The following is a 15054-nucleotide window of genomic DNA, read 5'->3' on the forward strand; positions in this document are numbered from 1 at the left end:
CCAAGCCGGAGTCACGGGGCCCATCTTTGGCACCGTTTACCACGGCCTGTGTCACCAAGTCAGAATCACACACACGTTTTCAGAGATTCATTTTCCTTGTCGGTGTTAAGTTATGAACCAGAGCTTTAAGAACAACTCTCACATTGTCACCTGGACAAGCCAGACCCCGGGGGGCTCGGCCTTTGGCCTGCCCCGCCCCCACCCCGCCCCCACGTCTGCCGCTCCGCTCAGCCTGACTCTTTGTTGTGACGCGGGCATCTAGACTCTGCTAGAACCGCCGAGGTCTGCGATGTATTGCTCCAAGTTCCTTACGTCCTAGATGTCCTATCGGAATGTGATAGGAGTATTGTCTCAAAAGAGCAGCTTAAGGTCCCTTCTGGTCCGTCCGGTGGGTCCGGGCTTCTTCCTTCCACAGAAACCTGAGCTTACATCAGAGACAAGTCCTTCCTTTGTACACATTTGAACATGCTGACAAACGACTTCGCTGTGCAGATTCTAGGCCAGGATTTATGAAAATTAACAAGGAGCTTAGATTATCTCGTGACCCAGCCCCTAAATCGAAACAGAGGGCTGATTTAAAATTCACTGTGTAAGCTCCAAACGTGTTGGAAGTCAGTGAAACCACTAAACTTGCTTACAAAGTACGTGAAACTTCTCAGTAAAATAGTTCTGAATAGAGCAAAGTAAATGAGCCAAACGCGTCAGGGGGCTGTGCTCGAAACTGCTCTGTGTGAATTTCTACAATGTATGACACGGGCAAAATTAAAAAAAGAGAGAGAAAAGAAAACCGGTGCAAAAAAAGCATCTTTTCCCTCGCACCGGAAACAGGAAAACGCCGCATTTCTCTGCGGAGGCCGGCCTGCCCGGCACAGAGACGGTCGGTGGGAAGTGCGTGTTCTCTCAGCGGATGGCCTGGCTTCAAACCCCTGGACGTGGAGACGGAGGGGGCGCTGGGGGCAGGCGGCTGGCCCGGGCGCCCGGCGGTACCTTCCCCCCAAGCACAAAGCTGGTCCTCTCCATCTCCTCTACGAGTGAACGGAGTGAGGCCCACACGCCCCGCCGAACAGCACGAGGGGAGCCCAGGCGTCAGGTGATGTGCCCTGCGACGGGGCCACCCCCACGCCCCTCGGGCCGCCTCCGGCAGCATTTGAAGTTGGCAGGCCACCGGAAGTCTTAAAAACGAGAAGACCCACCAACACGGGTGAAACAGGCTGCGCGGTGGCCACCTCTGCTGGAGCTCCGGCTCGCTCTCGAGGCGCGCGTTAACGCCGGGGTGGAGCGGGACGGTGAAGGAAGCACACGTGAGCTCATCGAGATCGAGCAAGTGTGCCACGGTGCCCTCAGAGTTCGTGGGCCCTTGAGAATAAAACAGATTGAAAAATAGACCCACTACCTTCTCCTACTAAAACTTTCCATTCTCGGGGCGCCCGCCCGGCTCAGGCGGTGGAGCGAGAGGCTCCTGGTCTTGGGTGGTCAGTTCCGGCCAAGACCGTAAGTGTCTCATAAACTCAACGTGGTCGAGATGAACACCCAGCATCACGTTCATTAAAGTGGTAACTTAAAACCGGAAGTGGAGGTGGTCTGCATCTTAAAACTCCCATCCTTGACTTGGGTCGTAAGGTCAACAGAGCTTTAGGTTTGACAAAGTACATGCCAGACCCCAAGATGTGCCTCAAATGTGAGCAACGTGAGGTCTGCCAGCTCATCTGAGGCTGTGTGTGTGCACGTGCCCTGCGTGTGCATGAGCGTATGCACTGTGTGTGCATGTGTGTGCACCCGCCCTGCATGCATGCGTGTGTGCGTGTGCCCTGTGTGCACCTGTGTGTACACACTGTGTGTGTGCACGGGCCCTGCGCGTGCATGTGTGTGTAAGCATTATGTGAGCATGTGTGTGCACCCACCCTACGTGCATGTGTGTGCACGTACTGTGCACGAGCGCCTTGCATGTACATGTGTGTACGCACTATGTATGTGCATGTGCCCTGTGTGTGCGTGTGCACCTGCCCTGTGTGTGGGGCGAGACCTTCATGTGTATGTGTGTGTACACACTCTGTTCATGTGTGTGAGCTCTGCATGTGCATATGTGTGTACACACTGTGTGTGTGTGTGTGCGGGCACGTGCCCTGCGTGTGCATGTGTGTGTATGCACTGTGTGCGTGTGTGCACATGTGCCTTGCATGTGTGTGTATGCATTGTGCACATGCGTCCTGCGTGTGCATGTGTGTACGCTCTGTGCATGTGTGTATGTACCCTGTGTGTGCCTGTGTGTGCGTGCTCTGTGCACGTGTGTGTGCATGTGTGTGTATGCACTGTGTGCATGTGCGCCCTGTGTGTGCATGTGTGTACACACTGTGTGCGTGTGTGTGCCCTGCGTGTGCATGTGTGAACATACTGTGTGTGCATGTGCCCTGCGTGTGCATGTGTGTATGCACTGTGTGTGAGCATGTGTGTGTGCCCTGCATGTGCAAGTGTGTACATACTGTGTGTGCATGTGCCCTGCATATGCACCGTGTGCATGTGTGTGTATGCACTATGTGCACATGCGCCCTGCGTGTGCAAGTGTGTGTATGCTCTGTGAGTGTGTATGCACTGTGTGCATGTGTGTGTGTGCCCTGCGTGTGCATGTGTGCACAGTGTGTACTCTGTGTGTGTGTGTGTGTGTATATGTGTGTACATGTGTAGAATGTAGCAAGCTCAGAGTCAGATTAGATCTAGGACGGCTTTATTTTTGTAGGCCTTTTCCTAGAAATCTCTCGGTCGCTGAATCTCTTTAGATGTGAACCTCCAACATTCTGTTATACTTCGTACTGGGCTGTCCAGTCTGTGCTTGTAAAGACTAACCCAACGTCTGCACGTTCACACCCTGGTCAATCACAGGTTTTGGTCATCTTTCCTGAGGGGGCCAAGTACAAAAATAGTACATTAAAGAAAGAAAGAAACAGTAAGCGTACTGGTTTCAGAAAACCATCACCGGAAGGAATCGCGGGACCGGAGTGTCCCACTCGCAGCTGGTCAGCCTCGCTTCCGGCAGAGCGCAGTAAGCACGGCCCCCTCGGCAAAGAAAAGTGGCGAAAAAGGAATTCCCGGCACCTACGAGGGCAGCTTGCTTCCGAATTCCCGCAGTCTCCGTTCTGACTTCACAGAGTATTTAAAACATTTCTCTCTCCAGCGCGCTGCGACCGGCCGCCTGGTGTGGCCCACGAAGGCTTCGCTGTCATTGTAGTCTCCACGTTTAGCCCCGCCCCCTGCCAAACCTATCCACAAAGGGCCACGGGCAATCGAGGAGACGCGCGGTGTGCAAACAATGTGCCCGCGTGGCTGAGAATTTCGTTGACAGAGAGTCACGTGCTTGTACCGTCACAACGTAAAACATCACAAATAGAAGGGCAGGAGCATCACATCGTCAACAAAAGTGTTCACCTGGTTGACCCAAGATACAGATGCAGATTATTCATGAAGGTGGGCAACACACAGCTGTCCTGTGTCACTCGATTAGAACAAATCATCAGCAAGCCAACGGTTGCAAATATGGAGAAAAATGGAGGTTAGATATATTTCAACAGGAGCATTCACTGAGAAAGAACGATTAGTAATACAAACCGACCCACGGGTCGCTGAGTGACAAGGAGCCGCATGCAACCCACAGCGAGCAAAGGTCAGAGGTCGTGAGAGGCTCAGGAAGGGGGCCCCCCACACTGCCCAGCAGCAGAGTCACAGCCTCCAATGATCACTTTTGTGACTATGCAACTGGGCTCATATTACTAGCTGCAACATCACAAAAATGACACTGGCCACCGCTCATTAGCTGGCAAAGTAAGGGTCTGAGTGCCGCTGCACACAGCAAGAAGTGAGAGAGTCAGAGAGAGAGACAGACAGAGAGAGAGAGAGAGATAATTTTTAAAAGCAAAGCCCTCACACGTGATGCTAACGATCTCAGCTCTGGCAGCTTCTCTTTAAAGTGTAAATGCGCTCCCTCTGGGCTCCAGAAGGAAGTAATTACACATCCCAGTGCCTGCTGCACACACTGGCCAGAGCGAGGGAAGGCTGGGCGAATGTTCGGGGCGGGGCGGGAGGAGACCTGTGCGTAAGGTGACCAGTGTCTTCAGAAGCCGTCGCCCCTGGCCGAGGGCTGAACTTTGGGTGGCTCTTTTACCCAGAAAACCGCAAAGCGGCAGTCCGTGCCTGAGCGCGGCCCTCCCGAGACCGTGGCCGCTCACGCCCTTTGTCTGGTTGGTCCGCGACAGGCGGGCTGGTGCCACATGAGGCAAGCCCGCGGAGCTTGATGTTTGAACAGACTTGCAAATTTCAAGTTAACAGAAACTTTCTGGAGCCGTGTCTCCTAAGCCTCTGGGGGAAAGGGAACTTGGGGACTCGGTGTCTCTTCATGACAGGTGATAAGCACAGAGGTTGCTTGTGTATTGGTCAGTCCCACGTATGGATATGGACGCGCACGTGCGCCCACATGCATATATGTACAAACGCACCGCATGAGCATAAAGACGGGGGTCAAGATGAACGGCTAGCTTTGTAGCCACATCCACGTTGCCAGTAACGCCTCTTGTTTGAAGACTCTATCTTAGGAAGTGTGCCCTAGGTAAGATTTTTAGGTAGCACGTCTTCAGAAATAAATTTGTATTACGACAACGAATGAAATAGCCAGGAAACTGGGATGGGCTGGGAAGGAGCTGTGTGGAACCAGGGCTTTGGGGCTGTGTTCAGGACTGGGTGCGGGGTGCGCGCTCCGCCTCTCTGGGCAAGGTGACGGAGCAGGGACGGGTCCCCGCGTGTGCACCGTGGCCGTGACGCCTAGGGTTTGTCTCTCCTCGAGGTTTCACATGCTCTTTGATCCAAAGAACCATTCAAATAAAAATCTGTTTTGCTTTTCAAAGGCAAAAGAAATAGCATCATAATAACCTTGAGAATGTCTCACACAGAAATTCAAGAAACGCAGAGATGAGCCTGAAACCCCGCTCTCTCGAGTGACACAGTGTGCGTTCAAGGATGAATACCGTTCAGACACAAACCGCTTCACGACTGTGTACGAGGCTGGGTCAAGGCACATCTTGTTTCCTAAGGCCTTGTTCTGGACATTTGTCTGCTTTTGGTATCAGGTGGTTTCCCCATCAGTGACCCGTAAGAGAGGCTCTGGGAAACCGAGAGCGCGGTCAGCCTGTTGCTCAGCACCTGCCTGTCCTTGGCGGATGTGTACGTACCGCCACACGACAGCCAATGCTGACCAACCGTCATCACCGAATCCAATGGACAATCAAAGCCTCCGTCTGACATTTTCCCTTTTTTGCCTCGTCAATTTCTTCCTGGAAGATGGCTCCCAGCATTCATCCCAACAGGTCAATAAACACACTTGAAAACAACACCCCCCTGGGCGACCGGCTGACTGCGGCGGGAACAAAGACTGGATGTTTCCAGACCGTCAGCTTCAAACTGCACTAAAATACACATGGTCACGTGCTAATTCCAGCCAGGCTCCCCCGCCAAGGTCCAAGGTCATCCGGGGCAGAGTCTGGGCCCACCCTTGCCACATCTCATCATCGTGTGCAACCAGAGAGTCTCCAAGATAAGCCTGTCCTTTCCTCATCCGTGCCCCGCGAGGCACAGACTTGAGGACTCGACCACTTAGAGAATCTGGTCAGAAATAACCACCTTATTTCCATAATTCTAAGGTATCTTCGTCCCCCATTTTGACTCCTCTAAAACCAGAAAACATCTTGCGGTTAATACGTACCATTAACATAATTTCCCTCCCCTCCCCTCTCCTATATATCCTATAAATACAGTTGATCCTGGAACAGCATGGCCTTGAACTGTGCGGGTCCACTGACGCGTGGATTTTTTTCGATAAATACAAGGCAGCACTGAACACGTACTGTCTCTTCCTGGCGATTTTCTCAATAACGTTTTCTTTTCTCCAGCGCACTGCATTGTAAGAACGCCATGCGTGACACACAGGATATACAAAATATGCGTTAACTGACTTTTTTAGGTCACCGGTAAGGCTTCCGGTATACAGCAGGCTGTCAGCAGGTAAGTTTCAGGGGAGTCAAAAGTTAAATGTGATTTTCAACTGTGTGTGAGGCTCGGTGCCTCAAACCCGTGTTGTTCTAGGATCGATCGTATATTTATAATCTACGCAAATATATAACAGGTGGCGTATCTCACGGCAAACGGCCTCTTGGAGGCAGGGGACCGGTTATCACACGGCGTCCCCTCCTCCCTGACGCCCGCACTGTGAGAGCGTTAACCCGCCGGTGCACCGTCGGTCGTACCTGCGGAAATCCAGGAGGGACCTCGCGGAGGAGGGCACCCCGCGGTCGCGCCAGCTCAGGAAGTGGAACTGGGTCATGGTGCGCGTCTCGTTGGTCTGCAGGTTCTTCAGGTAGAAGCTTCTCACGAGGAAGTCCTCACACCAGATGTGCTCGGAGACCAGGTTCACCTGGATGGGGCGGGCGGGGGGGGGGGGGGCATTGGGAACGTGAAGCATCATCGTCTGAACACGGAGGGATTTGCAGGAGCCAAGGGCGAACACCAGGGGGGCAGCTCGCGGGCCGACAGCGGGCTGCACGGCCCCTCCCACCGACTCAATTGTGACAGGGTTTACGCAAAAGATAACTCTAGACGCATCAGTCAAATTAGAAAACTGTGTTTGGATTCAAAACTATTCCAGCTTCTGTCTTTTGTATTTCTGAGCCGTGTAAACCTTCAAGGACAACTGTACTTTCGGGCAAGACACCAACGGGTTCCACCGGAGCTGACATTTCACCGCGGTGGTGTCACCGACAGGCGGAGAGGAGCCCAGAGGGTTCACACGGAAACCGTGACCCGGCACTTCTCAGGGTCAAGCCCATTCTCAGCCCCCTAAAAGCCACGGCCGCGTGATTCAGGGTTAATTTTCACACTTCCGCCGTGGGGCTTTGGCGCTCCAATTTTAACGCAAAACCATGCACGCGCATAGCAGTAGTTGCTCCGCCCGCGTTCACTTGGTTCGTCGTTGACGTGGGTAGAAAGTCCAGCAAAAGAAAGAAGCTCGTGGCCAGGCGGCCCTCAAGGAAGGTCGAATCTCATACACAAGCCCCTGAACGCCAGGCGGGGACCACTGAGCCGTGAGAACAGCAGGGGAGTGTTTCCTAAAACAACCCCCACCCCCCGCCCTGCCCGCCGTTCCTCGTTCCTCGGGGCCTGGCTCAACGGGCCTCCCCGGGAGGTAACTCTTTGGTCCTCTCTGTCTGGGTTTGGAATCACGAAACTTTAAAGGCGAAGACCGGGCCGTCTACGCCAGAACCCGCGGGGCCACGGCCGTTGGGAGGGGCTGGGTATCTGGGGACCACGGGGCCCTGGGGACGCCTGGCCCACCCACCAGCCTTCCCAAGGGGGAGCTCCCACCGGGCGGCGACTCATGCTCCTCTGGGCCCTGCGGGCAGGCGCTTGGGGGAGTACCTCGTACACGTGGTAGAGGCTGGAGCCTTCATCTGGCCAGTAGTGGCAGCATTGGCAGATGCCGTTCTCCGAGAGGGAGGTCAGCATGACGATGACCACGCAGCCGCTCTCCCACACCATCTGCACACAGAGAAAGGCCCACGGCCACAGTGTGACCAGCGATCCCCCACGCAACGCTCGCGCCGCTCAGATACACGGGCCAGATGCGCCCTGTGCGCAGACTGGACACTTTTACACCATCTCTAAATGGCCCCGTGGTTTCCACGTTCCGTGAATTATTTAAAAAAAAAAAACCCCAAACAACCAGTGACTCATTCCATGCCTCTTAAAACCTCTTCAAATCCACGTTCAGCTGTCTGGCCTCCCAACTTTTGATCTGTAACGGGAACTTCCCATAACGCAACACGAAACAGACACCATGGCGTCTGAAGGCCCCCCCCCCCCCACCCCCCAGGAGCAGGCGGACGCACACCTCTCTGGAAACGTCCGCTCCTCTGTGTGGTGCACACTGAGATTGGCTGACACAGTCGGGTTTTGTCATGATTCTGCGTGACATTCTTCCCCTGTCCCACCAGAAGCCAGCTCTGCGCATTACAGAAAGCGGTCACCGGGATTTCATTTACTTACACAAAATACGGCAGTGCGGCTCAACGAAAACAAAACTGATTTAATAATTCATGACAGCCACACGACAAGGCGTCTCTGAGACAGAGTGAAGCGATGAATGGACCCTGAAACGTGGACAACTGGCAGAGGACTTCTCAAACACAGCTCCTGACTTTGTGGCTGTGGCCCTGTGTGTTAATACTTGGAGCGTAATTACCAAACCATTAATCCCACGGGGTACGCTGAGGCAGCACTGCAGACTTTAAAAAAAACATTTTTTTTTAACATTTATTTTTGAGACAGAGAGAGAGAGAGAGACAGAGCATGAACAGGGGAGGGTCAGAGAGAGAGGGAGACACAGGATCCGAAGCAGGCTCCGGGCTCCGAGCTGTCGGCACAGAGCCCGACGTTGGGCTCGAACCCACAGACCATGAGCTATGACCCGAGCCAAAGTCAGACGCTTAACCGACTGAGCCACCCAGGCGCCCAGCACTGCAGACTTTGATGAGCATTAAATTACGGAGTGGAGAGGAGTCTGCTTTTCCTGCTGGGGGTTGTGTTAACGTCACAGAGACATTTGTAAGCGACTGCATTTGGATGTAGGTTCAGTAGATAAGAGAACTCCTATTTCTTTTATTTAAAAAATTTTGTTTAATGTTTAATTTTGAGAGAGAGAGAGAGTGTGAGACAAGAAGGGGCAGAGAGGGAGGGAGACACAGAATCCGAAGCAGGATCCAGGCTCCGAGCCGTCAGCACAGAGCCCGACGCGGGGCTCGAACTTACGAACCGTGAGATCGTGACCTGAGCTGAAGTCGGACGCTCAACTGACTGAGCTCCCCCAGGCGCCCCTTTAAATTGCATTTTAAAAACAGACATGTCTACGATATTTTCTTCTTTCAACACGGATTAAATTCCCGCATGGTAAGACTCGTGGATCCCGCTTAAGGCCCTTCATCGTGTATCGTTTATGTTAGCATTTAACGGAAGCTGCTGAAGAGTTCACGAGAACGCCCACAGAGAAGTATGAATTGTGCCCAAGCCCGTACACTTTCAACGTCTTTGGTGCAAATCCCACGACGAGGCGAGAACTCAAGCCGTGTGTGTTTCTCGCAGCCGTCAGGCTCCCAGACCTGCCCGCCGGATCGGTCCTTCTGGCACATGACAACTTAATGTGTCTTTAGAAGGTGGAGAAGCTCATCGAGGCCATTACGAAAATGAGGAGGAACACAGATTTTATGAGTGTAATAAAACTACAATGATCTAGACCATAAACTAATCACCTAACACTCCACTTGTGCCACCCAAGTGTGACATTGGGAAGCCCTCATTTGGAGAGGGGCCTCCCCTCCGCGCGGCCCCCGCTCATTGGGCCGCACTCGGCACTTCCATTCAGGGGCCCGCCCGGCTCTCCGAAGACTTGCTTAAGATTAAATCCAAATGAAACTTAATTTAAACAAACAATCCCAAAGGCGCTCTTGGGGATCATATTTCTTTTTAGGTCACCGTGTGTAAGAGCAGGGAGGGGAATTTACTAAATCGAGCAAACAGGCGGCCCGCTCGGGCGCCAACATCACGAGGCCGTGGCGGCTCCGAGCCTGCCAGCTTGGGGGGCCTGCACCTGTCTGTGCGCGGGGGTCGGGCACGGCCGAGTCCAAGCGGCTGGCCCTCACTGCACGCTGCGGAAAGTTCACGTGGACTCCGCCGGGAGACAAGGCACCAGGGGAAGTTCCAGCTAACTCAGGTTCCGCTTATAACCAGGGACAGCTTCCACCATTTCCCCTCCCTTGGCCTGGTTTTCGTGGGGGCAGCGCCCAACTCCAGGGGGAGTTTCTCCTCCAGGAAGCTGCCGTCGGCTCAGGGGCCCCACCGAGTCTTGGAGGCGTCCTGAAACAGGCAGTTTGCCGAGCGAGTGAGCTGACCGGGTCAGGGCCACACGCGGTGATTTCTAGCACTCTTCTGTTAAGCGTCCAAGAACAGGACAGGCTCTAATCCACCATGACAGGGTCCTTATAAGAAGAGAGAAACCCCACGTGAGAGCAGACACAGCAGATAGCAGGGGAAGCCACGTCACGAAGGAGGCGGAGACCGAGTGACGTGGCCACAGGTCCCGGACGGCGCGGGGCCGCGAGACGCTGCAAGGAGGACGCCCCTCTCGCCACTCAGCACGGCCCCAGGGCTCCCAGAGAATACACCTGTTGTCAGCCCCCCAGCTTGCGGTCACTTGTTGCCGTAGGCCAGACACGGATACGTTAGCCCCTGAACAACTTCACTACCGAGCGTCTCACCGATAACATAAGCGGCTGGTTAGCACATATTTCATATGCCGTATATGTTATTTGCTACGTTCTCATAATAAGCTGGAGGAAAAAAAAATGCTACTAACAAAGTCATAAGGACGAGACTACCTTTATAGCGCTGTCCTGTACTCCGCGTGGAGCGGGCCTCCGGCAGCTCAGACCCGAGCCCCAGGCTCCGCTTTGTGCTTGCCGTGCGTGGCCTTCCCGGGGTTGGGCACGCCAGCTCTAAGCTGCATACACTAACCTAGCTAGAGCACGTGCAAAGAAACCGTAGCGTCCCTTCATCCGAAGTCTTTTTCGGGTACTAACCATTCAGCAAACCAAACTCTTTCGAAGCCCCGCCGAGACCTGATTAGACAGTGGCCCGCCCCAAACAGCAGACGCCCAGGCCGCGCCGTCTGCCAGGGACCCCGTTCCTCCAGACTCAACTTTCTCCTTCCTCTACCTAGATCTCTTGTGATGTGTCCCTCTCCACCCTGTATCACCCTTATCACGAGCTCCCGTCCTTCTCCCACCAGACTGGCATCTGCGAGGAGCCTAGACACTGGGCTGCCTGACGCCCCTACCCTCCGCAGCGGCTGGGACGGTGATGTGTTAGAGCGGATGCTTGGTGGAAAACAATACGTGTGTATAAAAGACGTCATTTGAGTATTTCTGTGAAAAGAGATAACTCAAAGAAGAATGCTGTCAAAGCCATGCCTGTCCCAGGACCCGCTTAACATACAAAAGAGCTCCTTTATTTTTTATTTTTTTTACAGCCCATAGACCGTTTGCACTCATGTCGGAGCAGCTGGTACGAAGTAGACGGCTCTCCCCGGAGTGGGCTCCACACCCCTGCAATCCTGACCGCGCGGTTCGTTTCGGCGGTACTTGCTTTCGTGGGTGGAACGGAGGTAATCTTAAGTCTGGCAACGAGGAAGGAGGCTGACTCACATTTTTAAATAATAAGGAGTCAGTTTTTGAGGCTTAGCAGCACGTGCATTTCACTCCTTGTGAGCTCACGGACGTCAGCTCTGCTGTGGTCTCAAATAGATCAAACAAGAAAGAACCCCCAAGTGTCCGTAACACCTCTGGCAGAGGAGACCCCCCTGCCCAGAACCCAGGCCTCAGCGACGTGGTGTTAAGCCTTCCAGTTCTGTTTCTGCCCTGCAGTCCCGGGCTCGGTGTCGAAGCGTGCACTTTGGAGACGGTGATCTGGGCAGGTGACGGGTAGTACCGTTATGTCTTCTGCACGACTCACAGCACCCCCAGCTGACCTGCCTCTTAGTAAACAAATGTGTCCGCGTGGGCTTCCCTTTGAGATAAAGCGGCGGGGCAGCGGAAGGCGACGCTGCCCGCGGTGCTGGCGGTGGCCGCGGAACGCGGCAGGGGCAGGTGGGCAGGAAGCGTGCCTGGCGGCCGTGAAGGCGGGTCCTGAGCCCAAACCAGTCACGGCCACCACGCGATCTTCTGTACACAGCAGCCCCCGCCTCCGGAATAGTTTTGCCCCGGCAAGAAAGAGCCCTCTTCAGAAGACGCGGCGGCCCGTTTCGTCGTCCAGCAGATGGGACGCGGCTGGGTGTGAGCGCCTGTCATTCGGCAGTTTCCAGAGCTCCGCATGGGACGTTTTAATCCAACCTGTGAGCAGTCCCTGTGGCGGTATTCACCACAGGGATCTGCCTGCATAGGACGTTACCGCACCTCAGGGACCTGTCACCGCTTAGGACCGTTCACAGTCCCCAGCCTGCTTCACCTTTCAGGTTAAATATGCACCTGACATATTGTATCCTAGGTAAAAACGCCCTGCTCTGGTGGCCATTTTTCTTTTCAAGATGGGAACCTGATATCAATGCATCAGATCCAGTTGTGCATCCCAGAGGAGGAGGAGGAAGGGAAGGGGGGGTGAAGGCAGATGAGGAGAAGGAAGGAAGGAAGGAAGAAAGAAAGAAGGGAGGAAGGAAGAAGGAAGAAAGAAGGAAGGAAGGACAAGAAAGGAGGGAAGGAAGAAGGAAGGAAGGAAGGAAGGAAAAGAAAGAAGGAAGAAGGAAGGAGGAAAGAAAGAAGGGAAGAAGGAAGAGAGGAAGGAAGGAAGGAAAAGAAAGGAGGGAAGGACGAAGGAAGGAAGGAGACAGGAAGGGAGGGAGGAAGGAAGGGGACAAGGGAACCAGTAAGACACTTACGAGCGCAATAGCGAGCACGTTTTCTGCTGTGATCCATGATATCAGCTGAGAAAGAAACTCAGGTTGTGTGTTTTTCACCGAGGCCTGAGTTCGAAGTTTGGCAAGAGGACACCCACACTCTCCGTGGCGGTGCTCCCCAAGCATAACCGCGGACTCCCCTGCAGAGCAGGGATTTCCACCCCAACTTTAAGTACGGCAGCATGACAAAAGTTTTCTTCTATCTTTAAAGGGTTATGAGTTTAGGTGCAGGAAATTCAACAAGACTGAATATTTGAGGGGCGCCTGGGGGCTCAGTCGGTTAAGTGGCTGACTCTCGATAGTGGCTCACGTCATGATCTCACGGTGTGTGGGATCGAGCCCCACGTCAGGCTCTGTGCTGACGGTGTGCAGCCCGCTTGGGATTCTCTCTGTCCCTCTCCCTGTCCCTCTGCCCCTCCCCTGCTCGCGCTCTGTCTCTCAGAACAATGATGGGACCACCTGCCCTCTCACCCCCGCCAGACCTGGGCCGCGAGAGCAGGGCAGACACACAGCAGACTCGGTCCTTGGCCCATCCAGCCTCCGGGCTTTGTCCGACTCTTCTTCCGGTGTTCTTGTCCTGCCCCCGCCCGCCCCCATGCACAACGAACTTGGAAGGGAGAACGTGTGCGTTCTTTGGCTCCCCTCTCGGAGCTGGCTCAGGGTTTTTTCTTGGCCACCGTAAGAACCGTGATCGAGAGACACCCAAAGATAAAAACACTATTTAAACCCAGCCCATCGCTTCTGGAAAGGAGAAGGCGTGCTTCCCCAGCTAAGACTTTACAGCAGAAAGTCTTCAGAGAGCGGACGACCCAACGGGACCGCAGGCTGTTTTTCTTGCTGAAATGGTAACGGCAAGCGTGTTGACGCTCACCGGGCACCCGCTGAACTCCCGCTGCCCCGAGCGGGTCCCGCCGGCCTCGGCTTCCCTCTGAAGGGGCTCGCTTGTCAGGCAGGGCGGGCACGGCTAGAAACGCACGAGCGTCCTCTCGGCGGGGCCGCCCCGTGGTGAACGGGGAGCGAGAGCAGTCCACCTACCACGGGGACCATCCCGACTCCTGGGGCGGGGGCGCTGCCGCGACCCGCGTCCGGGGGCTTTGCGCATGCTGGAGTACGTTCACACCGGGAAACGGTCCTCACGTGCCCGAACTCCTGGCGGACGACCACCACGCCTCCCAGGCACCCCACACCAGGGCGGGGGGTGGGCACACGCGGAAGCTGCCTCGCGGACAGCACGCGGCTCTGCCAGCGTCCCCCCAAGACACGAGACGAGAGATGGCGGGCAGCCGCCTCCTCCCCTGAGGACAGGGTGGCGGTGAGGGGCCGCGTCGGGGCCAGCCGGAGCGGGGACGCCGCTTCGGAGAGAGAGCAGCCGCCCGTGGCCAGGATGACAAGGACTGGCCAAATTCCCCGGGGGCGCCCTTCCTCCTGCTGCCCGGCCAGGCCCACGACTCCCCAGCTCACGTCTCAGAGATGTCCCTTCTCCAGGAAAGCTGCCCTGATGCTCCTTTGGAGATGGCTGGCGCGGTGGTCGCCACCCCGGCAGGTGCGGAGCTCACTTCCCTGCAGGGAAACCCCGCGCCCGGCGAGCTCTGGGACACACCTACACGTGTGTGAGGAACACCAGCTTCGCGGACTCGGCCTGGGGAAGAGTGGCACAACGGCTCCGAGCAGGGCGTTTACTCTGTGAACGCGGAGTCTCCACGGTCAGACTGCTTTCCCTTCTTTTCTATTTACGGACCGCGATGAGTAACGCCCTCCCCGCCCCTGCACCTTCTTCTTTGTAAGGAGCGCGGGTCGTAAGAAGCGTCCGAATCTCACAGCTCTGGGTTAACACGTGCCCGGCCTCCGGCTGGCCGTGTGGATTTGGGGAGGTCATGTAGACCCCCCCCACCCCGGACATCAGCCTTCTGGTAGGATGGGGGTCACGACTTTCTCTGTGGTGAAATACAACACACGACGTACCTTCGTAGACATTTTAGGCGCACGGTTAAGGGGCGTTGGGCACACTCACGTTCCTGTGCGACCGTCACGTCACCGGCCCCAGAACGGGCCATCTTCCCAAACCCAAACTATCCCCAGTGAACTCCAACCACCCTCACGCTGCCCTGCTGCCCACCCTCCCTGGACCTGACCCCCTCCAACCTCACATGAGGGGGACGCCAGGGGCTCAAGTTCGTCCTTGGTCGATAGGGGCGTTGACTGAAGTCACATCTGAAGCACCTGCCCAGGGTCTAGCAAACAGTAAGCGCTCAATTAGTGTTATTCTCTCTTCCCACTCCTTTCCTTACGTTAACTTGGACTTAAACGTTCCCTTTGCACACGTGTGTGTGTGTGTGTGTGTGTGTGTGTGTGTGTGTGTGTGTCTTTCTCTCAGAGCAGCCGTGTAGGCCCTGTTACACGTAGGGGGACGTCCTCCCAGGTGAAGACACGCGTTCCCACCTCAGGGGCCAGACCTATGGACGATGGGCCTTCATCGCCTTCTCCTTCCCTGCCCTCCTGACCCCATGTCTCTCCCGGCACGG

The 15054-nt window shown here is 55.2% G+C and overlaps 1 protein-coding gene across 5 annotated transcripts in view; it reads right to left on the bottom strand.

Moving 5' to 3' along the window:
• Window positions 1-15054, bottom strand: part of PTPRN2 (protein tyrosine phosphatase receptor type N2) — an 809741-nt gene that overhangs the window by 18941 nt on the left and 775746 nt on the right. For all 5 annotated transcript variants that reach the window (XM_045496335.1, XM_045496337.1, XM_045496333.1 and 2 more), the window contains 2 exons: window positions 7453-7572; window positions 6285-6451 (listed from right to left, as the gene is read on the bottom strand). In XM_045496335.1, coding sequence (XP_045352291.1) covers window positions 6285-6451; window positions 7453-7572 — 287 coding nt within the window. The remainder of the gene's footprint in view (window positions 1-6284; window positions 6452-7452; window positions 7573-15054) is intronic.

This window comes from Leopardus geoffroyi, chromosome A2 (assembly GCF_018350155.1).
Source record: "Leopardus geoffroyi isolate Oge1 chromosome A2, O.geoffroyi_Oge1_pat1.0, whole genome shotgun sequence".
Taxonomy (NCBI): domain Eukaryota; kingdom Metazoa; phylum Chordata; class Mammalia; order Carnivora; family Felidae; genus Leopardus; species Leopardus geoffroyi.